This window comes from Uloborus diversus, chromosome 5 (assembly GCF_026930045.1).
Source record: "Uloborus diversus isolate 005 chromosome 5, Udiv.v.3.1, whole genome shotgun sequence".
Taxonomy (NCBI): Eukaryota; Metazoa; Arthropoda; class Arachnida; order Araneae; family Uloboridae; genus Uloborus; species Uloborus diversus.
This window is the reverse complement of record NC_072735.1, coordinates 176,163,628-176,187,525: the sequence shown is the minus strand read 5'-3', so window position 1 is coordinate 176,187,525 and position 23,898 is coordinate 176,163,628. Positions and strand designations below refer to the sequence as shown.

The 23,898-nt window shown below is 31.7% G+C and overlaps 1 protein-coding gene across 2 annotated transcripts in view; it reads right to left on the bottom strand.

The window, feature by feature from the left end:
- Positions 1-22,895, bottom strand: part of LOC129222141 (uncharacterized) — a 42,876-nt gene extending 19,981 nt beyond the window's left edge. Inside the window, exons 1-4 of one of the 2 annotated variants that reach the window (XM_054856595.1) lie at positions 22,790-22,895; positions 18,042-18,246; positions 11,814-11,940; positions 9,144-9,310 (exon numbers count right to left, since the gene is read on the bottom strand). In XM_054856595.1, the coding sequence (XP_054712570.1) occupies positions 9,144-9,310; positions 11,814-11,940; positions 18,042-18,246; positions 22,790-22,855 (565 nt within the window). In that variant the 5' untranslated portion in view covers positions 22,856-22,895. The remainder of the gene's footprint in view (positions 1-9,143; positions 9,311-11,813; positions 11,941-18,041; positions 18,247-22,789) is intronic. The other variant, XM_054856596.1, reaches the window with a different exon arrangement.
- Positions 22,896-23,898: the final 1,003 nt, after the last annotated feature.

Here is a 23,898-nt window from a genome sequence, read left to right as displayed (position 1 = left end):
AACGTTCTATAGCTCAACCCCCCTTTGAGTTATTGACACCAAAATTGAATCAGCACCTGCTCCTGTTAATGGCAACATATGGACCAAATTTTGTTTGATTCCGCCAGTTACTTCCTGAGGAATAGCAAGCACGCGTAACTCAAAAAACGTCCCATTGCTCCACCCCCCTTGGAGGAATTCGCGCCAAAAACTAATGGGCACAAGTTCACATACGGGCACATATGTGTACCAAATTTCGTTCGATTTCATGCGGTAGTTTTTGCTGTAGAGCGGCCACAAAAAACTGGTCACACACAGACGTGACACACATACATACACACACACATACATACATACACACACACATACACACAGACAGACAGACATTTTCCAAAAATAGTCGAAATGAACTCAGCACACCTCAAAACGTTCGAATCCGTCAAAATTCGAAATTCGAAAATTTGCACGAATCCAATACTTTCTTCTATATATTAGATATAGAAGAAAGTAAAAACAACTGGTCTTAAAAAAAAACATGCGTAAATTAAATTACCTTTTTACGAAAATACTGTGCGTGTTTGTATTTATTTTTTCCCTTTTTCAAAGCCAAAACATATGTGTCAGGCTTGTCGAGTTTTCAGGGTTCTAATGTGATTATATGACTTTAAAATGCTTAAAAAAACTTTAAAACTCACTATTTTCCATCTCAAATTTAGAAAATTTCCCCCGGTTTACCCCCCTCCCCTCATTTTTTAAAAAGTCGGCGTCTCTGGGAGTGTCCTTCCATTCAAGTAAATTGTCCTTCTTACCTTAAATATCAATGCCTAGCTATGGCACTGCACGGCTCCCCATAAAATAGAACAAAAAAATCTCTTGCTAAGAGGAGTGACATGATTTAAAAGTTGAACCAGAAAATTTGTAAACCAATTTTTAGATTCTTATACTTCTAAAACACCATGTCACATACTGTTTGTTTGTTAAAATTATACACACCAGAAAATATGGCATTTTCAAGGCACAAAAATCTGACCTTTATTTGGGGTGGGGGGTCCTCCGAGGGATTATATAACTCCCTAAACTCCCGATGATGTCCGGCCCCCCAATAATTTTTGCAAGTCGGCGCCCCTGCTAGACTTTGTACCTAATGTCACAGCTTTGCAAAACAATTTGGTGCCATTTCTCAAAACTTATTTATCCAGTCAAATTTTTGCCACTATCCCAGTTACTACATGGTGAACCAATTGTAAACGAGCTGATGTGTGCATCACATGAACTTCTTTTTACTCCAATTTAATGTCTTTTCCACATTATTGGCATTTTTAATGTGAATCAATACTTTACTCTCTAAATATCACAACAATGGTCAAATCAAAACAAGATTAATTTTTTTTTTTTTAAATTGTCAAATTTGTCACCAAGTTGGCGAAAAAAATTGGCAACCAAAATACTGACAACATATTGCCAAGTGTCGCCAACTTATAATACCAATTGAGTTTACATCGAAATTAACGATTCCCCCCCAAAAAGGGGTAAAAGACCCCTTTAGAAACACCTGAATGCAACCAAAAGGGGAGGTGCACAACTAGACCCCACTAGGAGTCTATGTACCAAATTTCAACTTTCTAGGATATACCGTTCTTAGTTATGTGACATACATACGTACATACAGACATCACGAGAAAACTTGTTGTAATTAACTCGGGAGTCGTCAAAATGGATATTTCGTGTTTTCTATACGATCTTAGGCACTTATCCATGTGTAGTCAAGTAGAAAAAAAACCTCAACATTCATTTGGGGATGAGTAAAATAAAAATTAAGGTCAATTTTTGAGTGAAAATTTTTTCGCGAATACTTACTTTTTTGTAAAAGGAAGTAAAAAGTATACAATAGATGAAAGTTTCATGAACATTGCTTGTTCCTCGATGCATTGCCTCTAGCTCTTCTGTTGCAAGAATATTCTAAAGTTTTTCATTTGTGCATAGTAATTGAGAAACTGCTTAGATTTTTAAAACCACCTTTTCTAAGAGGCAACTGCAGGGTCCAAACAATGTAACATTTGATTTTGAATTGTGATAATATTGTAATTAAATTGTGCTTTGGTTAACAATTAATTATTTTCTCCATGCCTTTTCTATTGTATGTCAATAATTGTCATTTTGTGAGTTTTTGCCAGTTTCTCCCGCAAATGTGGCAGAAAGTGGTTTTTGCCATGTCGGTTTTAACCAGTTGCTATCAGTGATTTGAAAACCGCCTCGGCAGAAACTTGCCAACCCTACTTCCTGGCAGGGGACAAAAAAGTTGAAACAATATTTTAATTAATTACTATAAAACAAGGATGGTTGAAAGAATACAAACTAGAACTTTGAAACGTAAAAGAGCCTAGGTACAAGCTCAAAAACATTTCAGAGGACTTGGTGAGGGAAAGGGGTGCACGTTAGAAAATAGTACGATCTACTAAGCTAACTTCAAGCAAAAATCTTGAAAGATACTCGAGTAATGGCAATATCAGTCCTACCTTTTGGCCACACTTTTAGAGCTAGGAGCCATTTTATGTTTCTGTAGTGGCAACTTCGTTTTAACAGGTGTTGTACGTAATTTTATCACTGTTCTTTTTTTGTGAAAACATATTTAAAACTAACTAATAAGCTAAACTAAATTATTGCACACCATTTTATGAACATTCAAGTAAATTCATGACAATGCTTACATTTTTTCATTAAATAAAAAATTCCTTATTTTTTCCAGTTAGTTCTAAGGTAGATGATGGGGCACTTAAGAGCACAACATCTAGGGGCACATGTGAACAGTTCTCATATCCCCTCTGTAATATTAATAATAGTGTAGCATACTATAAGTTTTTAAAAAATGTGTAAATGTTAAAAATTATTATTTTTCTATAATCATATTGAAAATCAATTGTTATTTTATTGTTGTAATTTTATTATTAGTATTATTATGAAAAATTTTAATTCATTTTTATAATTTTCTTGTTTCCAAATATATTTAATATGATACTTACAGGGAACAAAAAGACAAAACATTTTCATTTAATGAAAAACTGAGTTTAAAATCACTTTAAAATACATTTTCATTCACTCTATTAAGTTTAAAAGCAATAATTAGAAGTATTTTTAAATAATAAAACAATTTTCAGTACAATGCAGTCTTTTAAGTTTTTTTTCCTTGCCTATTCAGAGACCAGAACAAGCTTTGAGACTTCAAAATTTGACAGTAAGCAGTTATATATTTGGAAAAAAAAAATATTTTCTTAATGACACAATTATTGTACAATTTAAACTGTAGCAGTATAGGTTACAAAACCCATCAATAAAATTGGAATATACCTATATGTTTCATTCTTTTAAAATAGAATGCTTGTGCTGTATTTTTTAATCCTGTTCATATACCCCAGGTCTGTTCAAATGTGCTCCTCTATAGACGTACATGTGAACAATTAAACACATTTTTTAAAAAAATATGATAATGTAAAGAAATACTTTTTAAAGACATTTAAAAAAATTCCTTGACATTAAGAAAAAAAATATTCACAGGGACATTTTTGCACTGATATATTCATAATACATTTTGAAAAATAAAAACGTGTATATATATATATATATATATATATATATATATATATATATATATATATATATATATATATATCTTAATATATAAAAATCTTCTGTGCGGACGTTTGTCACCATAAGGCTTTTAAACGGCTGGACCGATTTTGATCAAATTTTTTGTGCGTAATTAAGTTGTGGCAAGCATGGTTTTGAAGCGCGATGGATCGAATCGGAAAAGTTTTTGTTAATTAATTAATTAATTTAAACATTGGATGGTTATATCTCCCAAATGATTAATATTTATTTTAACCTATTGTTGAGCGAGAATTGAAATAAATATTTAACCCGTTGCCAAAAGACAAAAAATATTCAGCTCTGCTTCCTGTAGTGAATTAATTTATTTAAACATTAGATGGTTATATTTCCCAAATGATTAATACTTATTTTAGCCTTTTGTTGAGCGTGAACAGAAGTAAATATTTAAACCATTGCCAAAGGATAATAAGACATTCAGCTCTGCGTTTTCAGTGAAAATTTCCTTCTGTGATACGTCAGTGGAGCACGTAGGTAAAATGCGTAGGTAAAACGTAGAGAGAGAGAGAGTGAAGCCTTCATTTCTTAAAAGCAAAGATCTTATGTCCTGTGATACATTTTAAAGTCTGGAAGATTGGAAGAAATCGGATTTCTTTTACTGTGTTCACGCAAAACGTGTATTCCTGTCGTCGTATTTGAACCAAGTGGCGGGATCATTCAATGGATCATTCCTCAGTTTTCCTAACCAAATGATCAGAAAGTACCACACCTAGCAACATTTGCTTCTCGGCTCAAATCCATATGAGTTTTGGCATCACTGGCAAGAAGACTTTAAGGATTATTAAACTAATCAGTACATTACTAAAGGAAAAGGTGGTGGAATTTAAAGAAGACAAATTTTATTTCCGTTCAGATAAATCACAACAGGGTAGTTTTGTGCACAAAAGATCAGTGCAGTGGAAGATTTTTGTCTTTGGTGGAAAGAACAATCAGGCAATATATGAAGACCATTCAAGTACGCGAAGAAAGATAGTTAAGTGAAACAAAGGCTCAGCAATAGAGCGGAATTTAAAAGTTTTCGTTCAAAAGATCGACCGTTAATCGATCGGAGTTCGTTTCGGTCACTAATCGGCTGGATTACAGTAGCGTGGTGGCTTGACGACTTTGGCGATAAACGATAGAGTTGCGGGATCATTTACATTTTAAAGCTATTGTTAATGTATCTTTTGTTTATTTGGAGAAATATTTTAAACTGCAAAGAATTGAGTTTGGTTTTTAAAGAGTGTTTTGTCATTTCAGTTGAAGAAAGTGTTTATTTTAGAGGAGGGAGGGGAAGAAGTTATTTTCGCTTATTCGAGCATCTTTTTTACCTTTATCATTTCTTTAAACATTGGCTTTCCGATTGTTAAATTCCTTTTTATATAGGGAACGTTGCAGTGAGACTTCCCGTTTGTTCTAGATGTACTGAGTAGTTAGTTTTTTCCAGTAAATACCCGAGGAAGATTTTTATCCTTTGAGTGTGGCTGAAGGAACATATCATGTAATATATGAAGATCTTTCAAGTACGCAAGAAAAAATAGTTCATAAAACAACTGTTCAGCTAAATCAAGTTGTAATAAATAAACGCATTGTGACACCAATTATTTTAAAAACATTTTCATTTGACATATATTTTTCACCAAAACCGTTCAAACACTTGATAGTTTATTGAACATTTTTTATTTTTCAATTTACAAAGTTTGAACAGAACAACGTTTGTCGGGTCATCTAGTATATATATATATATATATATATATATTCACACAAATATGTTACGGTAAATGTGATAAATCGGTGATTGCATATAATTAAAGGTGATTATACACAATCACCAATAAACTTGGTAAATGTGATCAAGTATTCAATATTTATTACATTTACCAGTTTATTTATACAATCATTGACCCATAATGGGAAATGTAATAAATTTGAATAATTCTGAAGAGTAACAAAAGTTTAACTAAAAAAAAAATGTATTTTCAACCTTAAAAATTACTTTTACAATTAAAACAAGGTTTGGTATCTATCAAAGTTTACAAAGATATTTTAATCAAAAAGTAATAAAACTGGTTTTGATTTGCTTTACTTCATAGAAATATCATAGAACAAACAAATTTGATTATATATTACAAATAATGTAGTCGGAAGCGTCTCTACCGGAGGGGAAGGAGAGAGCGGTCCACTCCAGATTACAACATTCGGGGGGCGGGGGTGGGGGGGGGGGGTGAAATTCAAGATAGTCAGAGTTTATATTTAAAAAAAATAAATATTGCAATTCTGATAAATTTTTCTAAAAAAATCATAAATTGCTTAATTTATCAAATTTTAAAGAAAATTGATTACAGTATTGCGGGGGTAATTTTATAAAATGTGCTCATAATTTTACTTGTCTTTTAATGGAGATTTTTGATTAACAAAAAAAAAAAATTGAAATTCATTTCTGACTTTAGTATTAACTTCATGTTTGCATAAGCATTTTTTTTCGGAGCGTTCAGGTGGGGTGTGGGGTGTACTACAAATTAAGGAATAAAATTGAAATTTATTTCTGACAATTGTATAAACTTCATGTTTGCATAAGCATTTTTTTCTTTTTGGAGCGTTCAGGTGCAGTTGGGGGTGTACTACAAATTTCCGCCCCCGATGTCATAATTGCCATTAAACCAAGTAAAAGTGTTCAAATTTTCTGTTTTATTTTCTCAACAATCGCCGACTCATAATGGGGAATGTAATGAATTCGTATAATTTTTCCGAATAAGGTCTTAATTTCAAAGAAAGGAACACTTTTCAACTTTTTTGAAAATACATAGTTAGGTAGAAAAATGTCGTGATAGCTGTTAAAACATACAGTAATATTTCAAACTAAATAAATGACTTAAGAGTAACACTGTTCTATTTTATTTGCATTAGATATTTCATAAAACACTTTTTTTGCGTACAATATATATTGCAAATTATAATGAAAAATATAAACTGCTTTGGTTATATTACTTATGTAACTTTTCATAAGGACTCATTAAATATTCTGTTTCTGCCAGGGTTGGCAAGTTTCTGCCAAGGCGGTTAAAACCACTGGTAGAAACTGGTTAAAACCGGCAAGGCAAAAACCACTTTCTGCCACATTTGCGGCAGAAACTGGCAAAAACTCATAAAATGACAATTATTGACATATAATAGGAAATGCATGGGAAAAAAATTAATTGTTAACCTAAGCACAATTTAAAATTACAATATTATTACAATTCAAAATCAAATATTACTGTTTGAACCCTGCAGTTGCCTCTAAGAAAAGATGGTTTCAAAAATTTAAGTTTCTCAATTTAATATGCACAAACGAGAAACTTTAGAATATTTTTGCAAGACAAGAGCTAGCAGGCAAAGCATCAAGGAACAAGCAATTTTTGTGAAACTTTCATCTATTGTATATTTTTTAAAACTGATCCACTATGTAGTAACTTGGGTAGCGGTAAAAATTTGACCGGAAAAATAAGTTTTGAGAAATGGAGTCAATATGTTTTGCAAAGCTGTGACATTAGGTACAAAATTTAGGTTAATATTGGCAAGTGAAGTTTGGCACTTTCTTCTTGAAGTACATGATAATTTCAATCACAAGCAATTGAGACGAAGCATATAAGCAAGCAAATAACAATCAGTAATTCCTGTTTAATTCTGTATGTCACTCCTCTTTCCTAAGCATCCATGTGATTTTCGTCCTTTGTTAGATTAATCTAAATATTACAAGCATCTGCAATTGAAAAGTTCTCTTTTTGAACTAAATCAATGGCACTTAGCATAGTATTTTATTTTTTACAATGATAAAATGAAGTTTCATTTTTTAGTTTATTTAAACGAATATCATTCAATAATTGCTTGAGTTATTAAAGACACTTTTTAGTTTTTGCCAATTTCTGCCAGTTTTTACCGGTTATAACCAGTTTCTGCCACTGGCACGGCAAAAATTAATTTCAGCCGGCAGAAAGCCAACCCTGGTTTCTGCTCCCATGGCCTAATGATAAATGTGCTTCATGAATTGAGGTAAACATTTCTTCAAAATACACGTAAAATCTAACATTGTATCTGTCTTATTTACGGGATAGATTAGTTCTAAAACATTGACAGAACTGTCACTACGTCATATCTTTTTAATCTACCATACCCTTCGGAATTTTTCCCCACAAATTTTGTTTTAACTATAATTTACCTTTATTAACAAATCGTCATAGTTTTCTTTCGCCAAATAAGACCTGTGTACTTTTTTTTTTTTTTGAGTTCATGACATTAACTAAAATGCTGAAGCATATCGGCCATTATAAGAAACTCTATAAAAGCGAGAAAGCAAACATCCCACATCCCGCAAAAAAGGTCTTGACAGTACATGAAAAATACAGTAGAACCTCATTAATCTGTACAAATAGGGGATCCAGGTTGTACAAATTAATGAAAGTACGGCTTAAACAAAATAACCGAAAAATTAAGCCAAGGTACATAAACAACTACTGTACGCGGTAAAAATTGTGTTTTGAATTCAAGAGAACAAAACATAAAACTGAAGAGAAAATCTTAAAAATGCATAACAAAAAAAGAATATATGGCCTACAAAGCTTCATTATTAGGCTAAATTGCATTTTATTTATATAGCGTGAATTTAAATGGCTATCCGGATTAATCAAAATCCAGTTTAATAGGATTTGGATTTGTGAGGGGTTCAAGTATTGAATCGAAATTAACATCCTACTAACATGGTCCATAAATGCACAGACGCAGACAAGTGTATAGGACAAAAAGCCCTTGTCGCGTAGAGGTACTATACATCATAAAAAAAAGCTAAGTAGCTGAGCAAACTGAAAAAATTTTGGCTATGTATCGACTTTTATTACATTCCCCATTACGAGTTGCGGATTGTACAAATTAACTGGTAAATGTGATAAATATGGCTAAATATTTAATAATTATTCACATTTACCAATTTTAGTGGGGATTGTACAAAATCACCGGATTTATCACATTTACTGTAACATATATATATATATATATCACCCATGTACACTCTATCCCCTACCTCAAAAAAAAGCAAAAATTAAAATCATTAAAACAAACTTTTTTTTTTGCATTTTATTGCTAGCAATTCAAATGTGACAGACACAACACAGAAAATAACTTTTATTGCTTTATTTTTCAATTTTTGTATTGTTATCTTTACTTTGTGATCGAATGCCATTTTTGTCAACCAAGCTTTTGGACATTTTAGTGCTTAATGAAACTTCTGTGAATTATTTTTAAATTCATTCTTTTAAAAAATGAGTACTTTTAAGACCCATAACAATAAGAAACTGTTAATTTGAATAATTTTTCATGCATTGGATTAAACATATTACCAATTTGCTTATTATTATCAATTGCCAAACAAAATGCTATAAAATTGCATCTAGTCTGGTGAAATTACATAAGTAAAAGGTACTGTATTTCAATAATATATGGTGGTTTTTTTCTATCGTTATTTTTTTAAAATAAATTAAATAGCTTACACTTGAGTTTTGGCTTGACATGTTGTAAAGTCTTAATAAATTCCTCCTGGCCCAAAGAGCAAATTCTTTTAATACATTTCAGAAGACGTGTATTAAGATTATCTGCTGAACACATGCTCATCATTTCTTGAAGCAAAGTTTTGAAGAACAATTCCTTTGCTTTGGGTCTGTAAATGAAGAAGAAAGTTATGTAAGACTGATGTTGAAAAAATGAATAACCAGTATCATACAAGTGATTGCTCGAATACGAAAAAAGCTGAAATTTTCTTTTTAAATTGAAAATTAAAAATTTAGTTTATTACAGGGTATTTGCTACATTTTGAGGGTTGAAATCCATGACTTTTCATGACTTCTGCTTGAAACTTTCCACGACTGATGCAATTTTTCCAGAAAAAAGCATTCATTTTTCACCAGAACATCTAAATTAAGTGTTATGTGAAAATTAAATTTCAACCATTTGATCCTTGCCTTGGACTTAAGTTTCTAAAAATTCAAATTCAAGTGAAATGTAACTAGCTCAGCTACTATTATCTTTAAAAAACATTTTATGCAACAATGACTAGAGATACGCATGAAATAATTAGAGTTTTAACTTCATTATTTTCCTACCAAGGACAAAAAGTAATAAGTCTAAAATTTTTGAAAATGTTTTTTGCATTCCAATAAATTATACATAATTTTAGAATTTACATGTGAACCAATTTATTATTTTTTCTCCGAAAATCTGATGTGAAGCACAACAATTTTTCAATCACTAAAAATACTGAAAAAAAGTTTTAATTGCAAAATTATTATTCAAAATTAAAGAAGCTTCAAACATACAGCAATAATGATGTAAAACTACTAGTGAACAGCAAAAAATTTAAGCTTGATTTTTATTGTTTTTTTAAAAATAAATATTTTATTTTATAACTAAATAATGAATCTAAAAATTTGTGACAAGCAATAATTTATTAATTACTAAAATTAAGTTTACACAATTAATAAATATTCAGAAAAAATAAAATATTACATTTAAGTACTTACAAAGTTTTAGGTTAGGCTACAAATATTAAAAGAATTTTTGATTGAAAATTTCTTGGTTTCTGTATTTTCTCGATGTCCTAAACGTCCTTAATTAATTCTTTAGGCCATTTTTATTTTCTAAAATGTTCATTAACTTAAGACACTGCTGAGTTATTAATGATAATTTTTATGAGTCTCTTGAATAACAAGGATGCAAATGACTTAAAATTTTCGAATCAAATGAGAGCAAAGAAATTAGAGGTCTACAAGTCCTCAACTACACAATTAAGAGATATAAGAGCTTACAAATTAAATTAAATAGCTTACAGAGGGGTTAAAAATAATGCTAAACATATAATTATAAATGTCGAAATGGCAAATCACAGTAAAGAAAAACGAGCGAGCATTAAAGGAAAGGATGCAATCGGATTTGGAAATGTGTGAAAAATCGGGACTGACGCGTAAAAGCGTAAGAAATGGCTAAAATATGTAAATTTTACACCTAATCTGAAGAATTCGATAAATATGGATATTCTTAAACTCAAAATCCATGACCAGTTGTCAGCTTCCATGATTTTTGAGCATTTTTTTCTGAAAACCATGACTTTTCATGACCATTTTCGATCAAAGTCGAAATCTGTGACTTTCCAGGTGCGTGGACACCCTATAATTAACAGAAAATTCTTCTATTTTATCAATTTTTCAACTCCCTTTTTTTTAATTTAAGAACTTCATCAATTTTTCAACTTTCTAAGGAAATACTCCCTCTTGGTTTATGTTTTATACTATTTGTTTAAATGAGTTACTAGCTTTTTACGAAACACATACTGCATCCTACGTTTTAAAACTAAAAGTTTAATAAAAATAAAATGAACCTTAATCTATTTGAACTGTAAGCTACCGCCCTTAAGCCGTGGCCAAAGTAGAAATACATGCAGTATACTAACAGCCTGATGCTTATATTTTTTACAGCATTTCTAAAAGTTAGTAGCAATCTCTAAACGTCTGGCTTCTGACTTAATTTTTTACAAGCATGGATTTTGGTTAAATTCTTGTACTTTTCGTCTTAAAACTTGAAGGGGGGGGGGGGGGAAGCAGAATAATCATAAAAGTTTTTTCTTTTTGCAAATCAATGGTGCCCAATAGTGCACGGACCATCTGTGGCACATAGCACAACCCTGAAAGGGCGGACCCATGTGGCCTGTTGTTTTGCCAAATGTTAGAAAAACAAAAACTGCTTTCTGGAACTTGCCAAAACAGCTACCAAACTGCTTTAAAAAATTCTTCAGCCACCTTTGAACTTTTTAATTTTCTTTTTGTATTATGATTTGCTGAATGCTACAGACAATGTGTCAAAAGGTCAAAAGTCTGCAGTCAAATATTCAGAAACCGGTTTCTGAAAAACAGATACTAACTTCTTGCTAATAAAACAAACGTTAAGAGCGTCAAGTAATGAGGACAGCAGTTCTTGGTTTGTAATTTTCTGCCGTTTTCTATGTTGTTCAGAAAAAACTTTTTCTTAAGTGCTCTGGCCCAAGAGACTGTTTTTTAGTTGAGGTGCAGCCTGCGAGTGAAAAAAGATTTGGAATCGCTGCATTACACCTGTTGCTAAAAATATTTTACAGAAAATGCAGCATTTAAAAACTTTTTTAAATGAATACTTACTTAACAAAGAATTGTAGGTTGACATCTGTAACGAGCTCAGTGAAAAACTCTATTAAATGTAAGTCAGCAGGATGATTAGGTTTCTTTATGCTTTCACACAGGAAGTTTAAAAAATTGGTTACAGTTTCTACCAAAAAAAAAAAAAAAAAAAGTTAAAAATAAGCAGTTTACTTGCATACAAAATCACATTTACTTCAATCAGCTCTAAAGTCCAGCCTAAACTAACAAACACAGAATTTATTTTTGCACAAAAACAATTAAAAAATCTGCAACTTGTCAACCCTGGTAAGTTTTACTATCAGACGAAAAAAAAAGGGCTACATATTTATGTATGCACGATAGAAGTTATAGTTCTTTAATTAATAATTTTTTAATGGGTTTTAGTTGATATAATAGTGGAACTTTCGTTCCTAAGATGACTGCATAATGACTATTTATATCACCTACAGACTTAATACATTATTCAGGGACAAGAAAACACTATTTTCATGTGATACCGATAATCTTATGTTGCCATTACCATTTGACAATTCTTGTGAATAGGGATTGCAATACCAGACTAAAATTTCAATGCCGGTATTCAGTATTTATAAAAGTTGATACCGGAATACTGGTATTAATACCGGTATTTGAAATTTCTCAAAAAATGCTTGAAAACATATTGTTTGTTGTACATTTGTGTATTGTTGTACATTTCATAATTTTGTAGAAAAAGGGTATTACTTATGAAAACGCATTGTGAACAAATGTGAAATGAGGAACAAATGTCATAATAAAAAATCAACAATAGTAAAAAACATAATGCATTTATTGAGTTGGAACTTATTTAGTGCTCAACTTTCCAATAGTTCAGAATACTCTCTGCATTCACGCAGTTCGGTAGTACTGTTAAAAATGCGCGATACACCTCCACTAATTGTCTAGAAGTCCTTCCTCTTCAAATAATTTGGTCTCCTGCATGTTATTTTTGAAAAAAAACCTTTTGTGCCTCTGTGTGATTTTTTTTTGTATTGTGCGTATTATTATTTATAATATTTTTCGGATTTATTGTTAGTTATAATTTTTTATTTTACTGGAAAATAGTTGCTTTAGTAGCCTGAAATTTAAAAAATAGTCGCCTAAATAGTCTCTTCAGAGGAACAGTTAAGTTGCATTTTGAATCTGTGAAGTTGCTTTTACCAATAACCTTTTTTTAATTTGCTACAAAAACAACATTGCATGACACTCACCCAATACATCATCTTGAAACATAACTACATCTAGTACATACGAGAAAACCAAAACTTAACTTCTCAGATTTAACTTTTGTTTCATCCTTCAATTAGTTCATTTCTTGCATTTTTTGATGAAATTACTATTTTAAAAATGTAAGTTACTTTTCACCTAACGTCATGGAGATGGTACATGTAACGTCACGTTTTAAATGTCACAAAGTGAAAAAAAACCCTTCAGATTTTTTTTTTAATTTTACGGCCATTTAAACATACTTACTTTGGTTTTAAAAACATAAAAGTGTTATAAAGTGAGTTTTGTGTGTGAATGAAACAAACAAATACTTGCTGCATAGTTGAAAATTTTTAATATTTAAACTTTGATGACAAAATGGAAAACTTAAGACATTTCTCAGGGTTTTACAGGGTTTGTCTGGAAAGTAATAGGACTGATTTTCTTCCGCTGCGACTGTACTTCGGAGAGTGCACGCGCCGACTGGATTCGGTAGAGGGCATTCCTAGCTAACGAACGAGCGGCTAGTCGGTTGTTTCCGAGCTCCTGGAGAGTCAGGACAGGCATTTTCGCGCCACGTGTTTCTGTGAGTGGTGCAAGCCGAAAATGCAGAGTTCGTTAGAGCAGAACTATGCGATTAAATTCTGAGTGAAACTCGGTAAATCTGCGACAGAGACGTTTGATTGATCAGGCAGTTTTACCCAGATGTTGCTTTAGCAAGAAGTGGTGTGTTTCGGTGCCCTCCACCACCGCTCCCTGGTACACAAATTGTTGTGTGTAAGTCTTCAGCTAACTCAATGAATCGGAATAGAATTTCACGCCACCGGAAAAATTCCTTTTTTTATCTTTTTTCAGAATTAAGAATTGTTTCATAATCCCTTCTAGTTTCTTTCTTTGTGAGGTTTTTTTTTTTTAAATTCTTATTTATGAAAGCATTTTTCTACTTAATGATCAATTTTCAAAATATAAATAAATAAATAAATAAAATAAATAATAAAATAAAATAAATAAATAAATGAATAAAAATAAATAAATAAAAATAAATAAATAAAAATAAAATAAATAAATAAATAAAAATAAAATAAATAAATAAATAAAAATAAATAAATAAAATAATAATAATAAAATCTTTTTTTTTAATCAGTTGAAATGCCACTCTCGGCTGCTGCGCCCCTGGCGAGAGTCACTCCTGCCAACTGCTTCTACTGCCCCCTATAGCCAAGGCCCTAAAGCAGAACTACATACAATATACCAACATACATGCAACATTTCCGGATGTGATAACCGGACTGTCTAGCATATTGCATGTAAACTATTTTCATATAATTTTAAATAAAGTAAAAATACACTGAATGGAATATAATAAAGCATGAACAGGCAGAATGATAATTTATGGGACAATGGTTTAATGAGTCATTACAAAGTTCCAATAAATTTGCTTCAAAAGTTGCCTTTTAGTGTCAATGGTGCATTTAATCATCCACATAACTTGACAGTATTTTGGTTCTTTAAAGTAAAGCCAGATTCTTTAGTAAAGCATGTTTATACACTAGATATTTAACAAAAAACATTAAGTAGTGAATAAATCTTCTGATTCAAGCAGCGGGTCGCATGGATTAGTTTTGCGTGCCATATGATGGGAACTACTGTTTTAGAGCAGAGTTTGATTCACCTGTTGAAGGAGTAAGTTAGGCCGGCCGGCCTTGCGTGAACTGCTCAAGATTTGGATTGGAAATTACCTGGTTGAAGATGATTCAAGACTACTGGACTTTTTTGTTATCAAGATGAATTTTTAGGAGCACTTGTGGTATAACTGTTTTTCTTGCTATGCTGCAATATTTTTTTCATTGCTGGATTAGGATTCTACACGAATACACTATTTTTAAAAAGCTTTAGAAATATTTGCTAACATGTTGTATTTTTACTGTATTAATAAATGTTAATGATTTACTTAAATATGCTTCCTAATTTGACTCAACCAAGACACATTTGTGAGGTCCACTAAAAACTTTAAATTGTTTTTCCTCCTAACAGAGTTTCCCAAACTGTGGTCTGCGGACCCCTGGGGGTCCGCGAGTCATTGCAAGGAGGTCGTGGTTCTATCCAGCTAAAATGTTAAACATAATTGAGATTTAAAGACGAGTAAAGATGTTTTAATTAAAAAAGAAAATACAGTGCAGAACCTTTTATCCAGGAACCAAAAAACTGGGAAAACAGAAAATCGGCAACTTTTTCCTGATTTTCCAGCCATTTTTTAAAAATATGCATTTTTGGCAATTTTTGAAAAATTAAGCATTTTTTTTTTTTTTTTTGAAATACCAAAATTAATATGAACAATTTCTTAATGAACACCATATTACTTATGTATAACTCAGGAAAATGGTTGCAAACATTAACTTCAAATGGTTGTCCTTTATGTGGGGCAAAATTACCAAAATATTTTCTTGAATTAAAAAGCACATTCGCAAGTCTAAAATTTTCGTGTTTTATTCTAACTGAAAGCTAAGAAAATGAATATTGTTGCATTCTAGTGCAGTGTTTTATTGAATGGCCTATAATTAAAGGCGTTTAGTGTAAGCAACGTCCCAAAAGTACGAGAAACGCCGAAAACCAGACTTGCAAATTTTTTAAGTTGATCGTGAAATTTAGAAATCCATTAAAAGCAAGACTAAAATGGCTGCAAGAACTCATAAATCAAATTTCTGTTGTTATTAACAAAATTCAAAAGCATTAATTTTCAATAACTACCGTAATTGAAAACACAAAACCTTCACAAAAAAAAAAAAGAAAGAAAGAAGAAAAAAAAAAACGCAATCATGAAAGCGAATTCTTTTGTACACTGTAGTAGAAAAATCGCACATTTAGGTTCAAAAACTTATTTTTTGCCCTTCTCTTCATTTTTTTTCGTTTTAAAACATCGAAAAGTGGTGGATTTTTTTTCTTCCCCAAACAGAATGTGAGGGTCTCAGGTATTATGAATAACTTAAGTTTTTTGGTGTTTAAATTATTCTCTCATTACTAGTTTTCAATATTTTGATATTTATAGGCATTTCTGAGCTTTTTTCTTCTTATTTTATTATGCATAACTATTTATTATAGTGATTTAAGTTTTACAATCGGCCTTTAGCGGTTTTTAGTGATCCAGAAAACTGGGAAATTCAGATATCCAGGAGAGCGATGGTCCCAAACTTACAGTAGTTAGTACATTCACGACACAGCAGCCCCCGTCCCCCCTCAGAACTCTCAGAAGTAAACACAACACATTAATTTTGTGTACATGATAAAGTTTATATTATTACAAAACTATATTGAGTAAAATGCAAACATTAAGGCACATTTTTACAGCTGGGATATCATCTCTACATATTTACAAAAAGTAATGTCAAAGAAATTAAGAAAGAAAGTCTGAGGTGGGCCTATGTCCAAGATACTCCATAGCACCTACAGCCTTGAAATATTGCACAAAATTACTTTTTTTTTCTCCTTTTCTTTGCGGGGAGGGGGGGGGGGGGCGAAGTTCGTAATTTTTTAAGAGGGGGGTCCGCGGAGGTTTGAAGTTTAGGAACCTCTTTTTAGAGTATTAGAATTCTCCTATTTCTGTATTCTATCGCCTGACTAAAGATCTTCATTTTCAAAAACCTTTAACAAATTAAGATAACCTCAGATAAGTTTAATATTAAAGTTTTACGAGTGATGGAAATAAACTCGGATGCAATTGAATTGCGTTCTTTGAATTGGGGAAATCAAGAACGAACAAGTTCACTACTGCAGAAAATAAGATATAAAAAGCATTTAAAATAAAAATAAATTACAAATGAGTGATCTCCAAGCACTAAAATAACAATGCAAAAATAGATGAATGGCTGCTACAGAAATGGATGCAATGAGATTTCAAAATTCAGATTTCTTTTTTGGGATCACTCAATTTTCCAGATTTAATAACTTTTATGCACAATACTGTTAAATCACTCCAGATTTCTCCTGCTCTTTTAGCTACTGTTACTTTTTCTTAGTCCAGTGCATTTTTCCATGACCTTAAATAAATTTCCATGACTTTCCAGGATTTCTATGACCTGTACAAACCCTGAAATTCATTTAAAGTTTTGTTGTGATTGCGCTATCAGGAAACATGTGATCAATTTTTACTAAACACTAGTTTGCTTTATACAAGCAATGACTTATGAGTCCTTTAAGTGCACAAACATTTTAATATCCAAAACATTGCTTTTAGTCACCTGGGATTCCTGAGTATCAATAATTGAAGCTGCAGATTAGGTATATAAGAGCACAGAGTGTTGTGATCCATATTTAAAAAAATAAAAAAATAAATTAGTTAAACAAAAAAGCAATATAACCTAAATCACTACTTAAATCACCTACATTAAACACTACTTGCATTTTTGGAGGAAGCACAAGCTCAATGTTTGCAAATGTTTCAAGAATAAGATTTTTATAAAATGCTTCATTAATTGTGAAAAAAAAAGGGGGGGGGGAGCGGAGGTTCTAAAATAACCAGATTTTTTCTGTAAAGAAAATCAGATATTTGAAGCAGACAAATAAAATTGGAGAAACCCTAAGTTCTCCATGTAGTTGTCAGCAAAAAAATTGTCCCAAGTTTTGTTCACTGCAAAAATTAAGTTCATTTTTCAAAATGGTTTTCTTTCGTTTTTGCGAAAAAAAGTATAGCTCAGTTATAATAGGTTAATAAAAGCAGTGAAAACTTTTGATTATCCATCAGCTGTATAAATTAAAATTAGTACAATAAATGAGTTTAAAACTAAAAAAAGAGTCTTCTTGTTAAGAATTTTACGAAAGATTCGCCTTTTGACCCTCCGTTTTTGTATTGTTTTTTTTAATTTCCTAGTAGAAAAGTTTTTTTGTTTTTTGTGAAAAATGTGCTTTCACGATGAAATGCAAAACTCCAAGTATTTTTCAACACTAATGCTGAAATTAACAAACAAGATACATGATTAACATTTAAGATGGTAAAAAGAAAATACTCACCTAACTCTAGATGTTTAGACTGAAGCTGAGCTCTCACAATTCGTACGACCATCGGAATGGAATCGACTCGGACCTCGTTTCGCATGTTGGCTACTTTATTTAAGTACTTTAAAATAGTATTACGATACTTGAAGCACGTATTTCTTTCTGCAGAAAATCCACAGCAAAGGAAGCATAGTGATAGATTCAGCCGTACGACCGATAGCTAGGAATTGAAAATAGCACATTGGTATTATCTGCTTGGTGAGCAACATATAACATCATTAATGATACTAATTTTGTAATTCATTGCATAATAATTATTTTTAAAAAAAGTACTTTCATACATATATTAATAGAGTTTTTAATTGCATATATGATTTTATATTGCATCATCAAGTGCTATAATCAAGTCTGCTTGAGTAAATTTAAATGCAAAATAGCAGAAATATTGGCACAAAAAGAGATATCTATGCAGTTTGCTAAATACAGTCAAACCTTCATATCTCGAACCTCCTTATCTTGAAACCCTTGATATACTGAAAAAAAAAATTTCCCCTGCATTTTCTATAAAAACTCCTATGTATTTTCCATAGTTAGCTCAAAATTTATTTTTCAAAACTCTTGAAATGTCAAAATTTTTGCACAATTGCAAATTTCAATAGACATTTTTCTTTCGCACTTTTTCAAGTAAAACCAGTTCCAGGGACAACTGCTTGACGTTTTTCATCCCTTTTCTTGGAATTTTGTGAATAGGGGATTGGGGAAAGATAATAGGGGAGTGTAGGTATGAGGGGGTGCTGTGCTTCCCCCAGAGTTTAGAATCTTTGTGCATTTCTGTTGAACATGTTATCCCTTTGAGGAAAGGTGTTTCAGTCAATTTTCAAGCTAAAACAGAAAATGCGTTCCTCATTTTCAACATTTTGCTTTTATAACTCCTACAAAATAACTGCTGAAAACTTTTTGAACTTGGGAAGCTACTAGTTGAAGATAAAATTAGAATTTTTAAATTCTTAAGTGAAAAAACCAAGTTGAAATTATTGTTCATTTCAAAATCTCATCCTGTGCACTTTTGACAATTTTAAAATTTTGAGTCTAGTAAAATTTTGAAGACTATTTTATTGATCGTAAATCAAAGTGGTCCCATAGTACATATGTAAATGCATATAGCGTAAGTGTGTAATTATGAGAGTTACTAATTTAATTTTTTTTAAACCATAATAACTCGAAAACTCGAGATCTCGAATTTTCTCCCTGTCCCGAGAGATTCAAGATATTGAGGTTGTACTGTAACTTTAAAATGGATCGGTTGGCATCCATAAAGCTATGTAACCAATGTAATTTATAAGCAGTCCAAGGTGAGAGAATAATCTGGAAGCACATCTTGGAAAACAGACACTACTTCTTTCAGCATCAAATATGGTTGTATTTCCTTTGGAACAAAAATACAATGCTAGTTTAAGACAATCTGTGTTTATCTGTAAGCTGTGTATCTGACAGCATCAAACAGTTACCATGTACACCAAAAAATACATTAGGAAAGTAAAAAAGATTAATAATATTGAACATTCAGATTCAGGGGTAGAAGTGATTAACTTGTCACATATAGGACATTTTCCACAAAAAATATAGGACAAATATAGGACACATTATATGAATAATTTTGCTATGAAAAAAATACATTTCATATACTATTTAGTTATTCTTATCAATGATTTCGTTTTAAAAAAAATTTCAAACAAAATTATAACTTACTTCTGAAATGACTTTCTTGTAGTTGAAAGAAATATTTTTGAAAAAACAGTGTACTTTACAGACTAAATAACTAAACAAAATTTGAACAAAGATAAATTTTTATTTTTTCTTTCTCACTTATGACCCAAGTACTAATTCCACTGCTCTTTGATTTTATATCTAAACTGAACCCTTTACCACTTGTATTAAGAACAAACAGAGCTTGAGAAGGATCCTTCTGACGTTTTTCAGAGTTTTTTTTTTATGCTTAAATGTTTTAGCATGCAGCCTCAATTGCGAAAATCCACTATTGCTCATGGGCACTGAACAGTTGCAAAAATGGCAAAAAGCAGTAAAATCATCTTTTCCTTTAGTGCACCATGCACCAAAATTTGTACAATTAATGTCCTCCTGATTCAACCATTCCACATGAAACTTAGTTTAGCGATGCAATTTCGCCATTATAATTCCACTTATTACCACAAACTATGTTTTAACATCATAAGGAACTAACACTCCACAAAAAAAAAAAAAAGATTGCAAAAAGAAGATTAGAACATTCCGATCAGAAAATGCACTGAACACAAAATATACCAATATACCAACGAAAACCATAATGGAAAACAAAACAAATGGCTGTTGCCCCCCCCCCCCCCCCAAACGCAAAATTCAAAACTAACTTCAGATTTAGTTCTTGAAACTCCACCCACTATAGAGTGACGTCACATTGCTGTAGCCAATGAGTGAAGATGCCTGTCGTAGGATTTAGTTGAGTTTTTTAATTTGAAATTCGTTTGGGCACATATTTTCAACGAAAAATTCGATGTCAGAAAGTTTATTTACTGTTCCTTTCAAAAGATATATTGGGTAAAAAACGGGAACATAGGAAATATGCGACATTTTTGAAAAACATAGGAAATATAGGACGATTTTGATGCTTTTTTTTGAAAATATAGGAAATATAGGATATATAGGACTACTTCGACCCCTGCAAACTGTATAATATGTAGAATGTAGATCAAACAAAAAAATTCTTTTATTTCCTCATGAATTGTTAGGCATAAATGCCTGTTAACAACAACAGTAAATAATCCTTATCTCATCACCTCACAACAACAATAGTAAAATAATATGTTTTTCTTTACTTACAATGTATTACCAATCATTCTGCATGACTGGGGTAAAAGACGCGTATCAGCACTCCTTCGCGTTGATAGAATCGACCGAATGTTTTAATTTCACTTTCGTCCACCTTTGGCAGAACTCCGTAGTGGATGACGTCACATGGAAGCTACTAGAAGGAATCTGATAGACTGTGTGCTTCATGATAGCAGCGACGAGTGTCAGTTCACGTGACTCGGATATGTTAATGACCCGGGGGATATTTAAACCGCTTGTGGCGTATGTTCTTTCTCTTTGATTATCTCTCATCGTTGTAGGCGGTTCCTTCGTCGGCATTTGAACTTGCTTGCTTGTGCCACTCGCCCCTCTTCAATATGATGAGCTTGTGTTAACTTATTTCCTAATGGGTTTAGAGTCTTTCATCGAAGTTTTAGTCGATAGTCATGCAGTTTAGATTTCATCATTTCTGTATTAGTCATCTCGTATATTGATAGCACATAGCACATGGTGTGCTTAGTTTGTAGTCAAATGTGAGATAGATATGATGATTATGCTTTTGCTACATTTTTATCATTTACAGACTGTTTTAGCTATATACCTTGTTGTTTAATAAACATCATTCAAGTTTGAAATAGTTTGTTAGTCTTTTTTCAGAACTCACTCTGCAAGTATTAAAGAAAATATTGGGGAGATATTATTAGATTAGAAATTTTCCCCAACATTCCCCCCACTTTTCCCATTCCTTTTTAGGAGGATGCTGTGACCTGCCCCCCCCCTTTTTTTGGCATTTCTAAATGCACCCTCCTTGCCTCTTTGAAATGACGACGAAACTTCATTACAAGGGTGAGTTTTTTTGGCCTTGAAATGAATATCCATTGTTTCCCTCATAATTTAATTTTAATATAAATATGAATTTTCTATCTTTTTCATAATCTTCTAAACCAAACATTAAAAAGAATCAAAGAATAAAAAAAGAACACAGTGAAATCTGTGTAAGTTGACCAGTAGCGGTGCAGTACTTTGGTGATGAACTTATTGAGGCCGAATTATATGATATAGATCTAATTCTATGGCTGAAAATAGCGGTCAACTTTACAGGTTTTACTGCAATTACAATTATAACTATAAAGAAGGAAAAAAAAGTACCGAGAAACACTTGGATTTTTTAAGCATTGGTATACATTAAAGGAAGAAGCCCCTTTTATCTGGAAGCACCTTGCCATTTTTTTTGGTCTGGGAGAAACACCAATTATTGTTATTATTAACAGTAACTAATATTTACAAGCACGATTTAGAACACAGCAAGAGTAAAATTCTACTGTAGTAAACATATACAAGGTCACCATAAAAGCCTTAATTTATTTTCCCCGACCTTTGAATTACAAACTAATAATAGAATGTAAATAGGCCAACAATGACATTATAAGCAGGGTTGTAGTTTTGGCCGGACAAAACTGATTTTATCCAGGCCACTGGCTAAAACCAGCCAAAACTGGATTTAACCACCACAGAACTGATCAAAACTAAATAACGTGAAAATACACTTCTAATTTGTATGCATGTGAGAGATGTGTGTTTTGCAACTAATAAATCTGTTAGTTGGAAGTGGTTTAATTAAGCATAACAATTTTAGTTAATTAAATATAATATTAGTGAAGTAATTTACACCACTGGCCGAAACTCTTACAATCCTGATTATAATTTTTTTTGAGTCCCTTAAAGAGGCCTGAAAAATATTAGGACGATCTGCAATTTTGAATGTTATAAATCAATTCGCTTCAGAAAAACAGTACAATGAATTTCACAAAACATAATTCTTTTCAAATTCAATTTTGCTTTTTGGATTAAAAAATTAAGATTTTGGATATTTTTGGCAAAAAACAGACTTTAGTAATAAATTATCCTTTACTTACTTCAGCATTTCTAGCAGGAGAATTTTGCTGCATTTTGATCTTTGTCCAGTAAGGAAATCCCTTCATAAGACTTTCACAAATATTACAGAATTTGTCAACAAACCATGTTTCCTAAATGATAATAATAATAACTTCATAGGTCAAATAACATGTTAAAATTAAACATTTAGAATGAACAGTATATATTGTTTTTGCAGCACACAGCTAAATTAATAGTGTTGAAAGTTGCAAAAATTCTCAGGATAACTTTTTTTTAAAAAGGGGGTGGGGCGTATTCCAACTTTAAGTTTTTAACTACAATAGAAATGTTTGTTAAAATACCTTGCGTGCATCTAATATTTATCATTCAGAAAACATGGGTAAAAAGAGAGAAAAAAAGAGAAAGCGGGGGGGGGGGGGGGGCAATTCCAATACATTTGACTCGCGCTACAATGAGATACGACTTCCGCAAAATGAATATAACAGGAGTTTTTTTAGAAAAAACAAATTTTAGAGCTAACGCAAATTCCTCTCCTGCAACACAAGAATTTTTGAAGTGAATCGAGGTAGGTAAGTATCATCTTTGTTATCAGCTACTAAATTTGAATTTTGCAAATGCATCACTGAAATTGAAAGATTCCTCTCAGCAGAGAAGGTTTCTTGCCAACTCATCACTCTTTCTTCTTCTTTCTTTTCTGGTGATCTGCCTAATGTACATGCACTACCAGGATAACACTAATATTGGGCAGCATAAATCTTCATTTTTTTAAGTACAAATATAACTAGTGTATCTGTCATTCTTCTATGCAGTACTATTATAGCTCTGTATTTTATTATTACTACATTCTGTACATATCATATTGTTTTATTTTCTCTCTCATCTCCATTTACCACTGATTTTGTACATCCTAACCGTATTTGATGTTGAATAACACAGCTTATTGTAAATACGGTAAAAATTCCCTTTTACATGTGAAAAATGGTAAGATATACTTTAGAATAGTTTGAGGGTGTCTACAAATGTCTAAAATAATCTGGCATGTTCATGAAAAATTCGCATACTTACCCTATCCCCACAACCCAAAATTTCAAACTTACGCGAGGGGTCTTGGAATGCATCCCTCACGTCA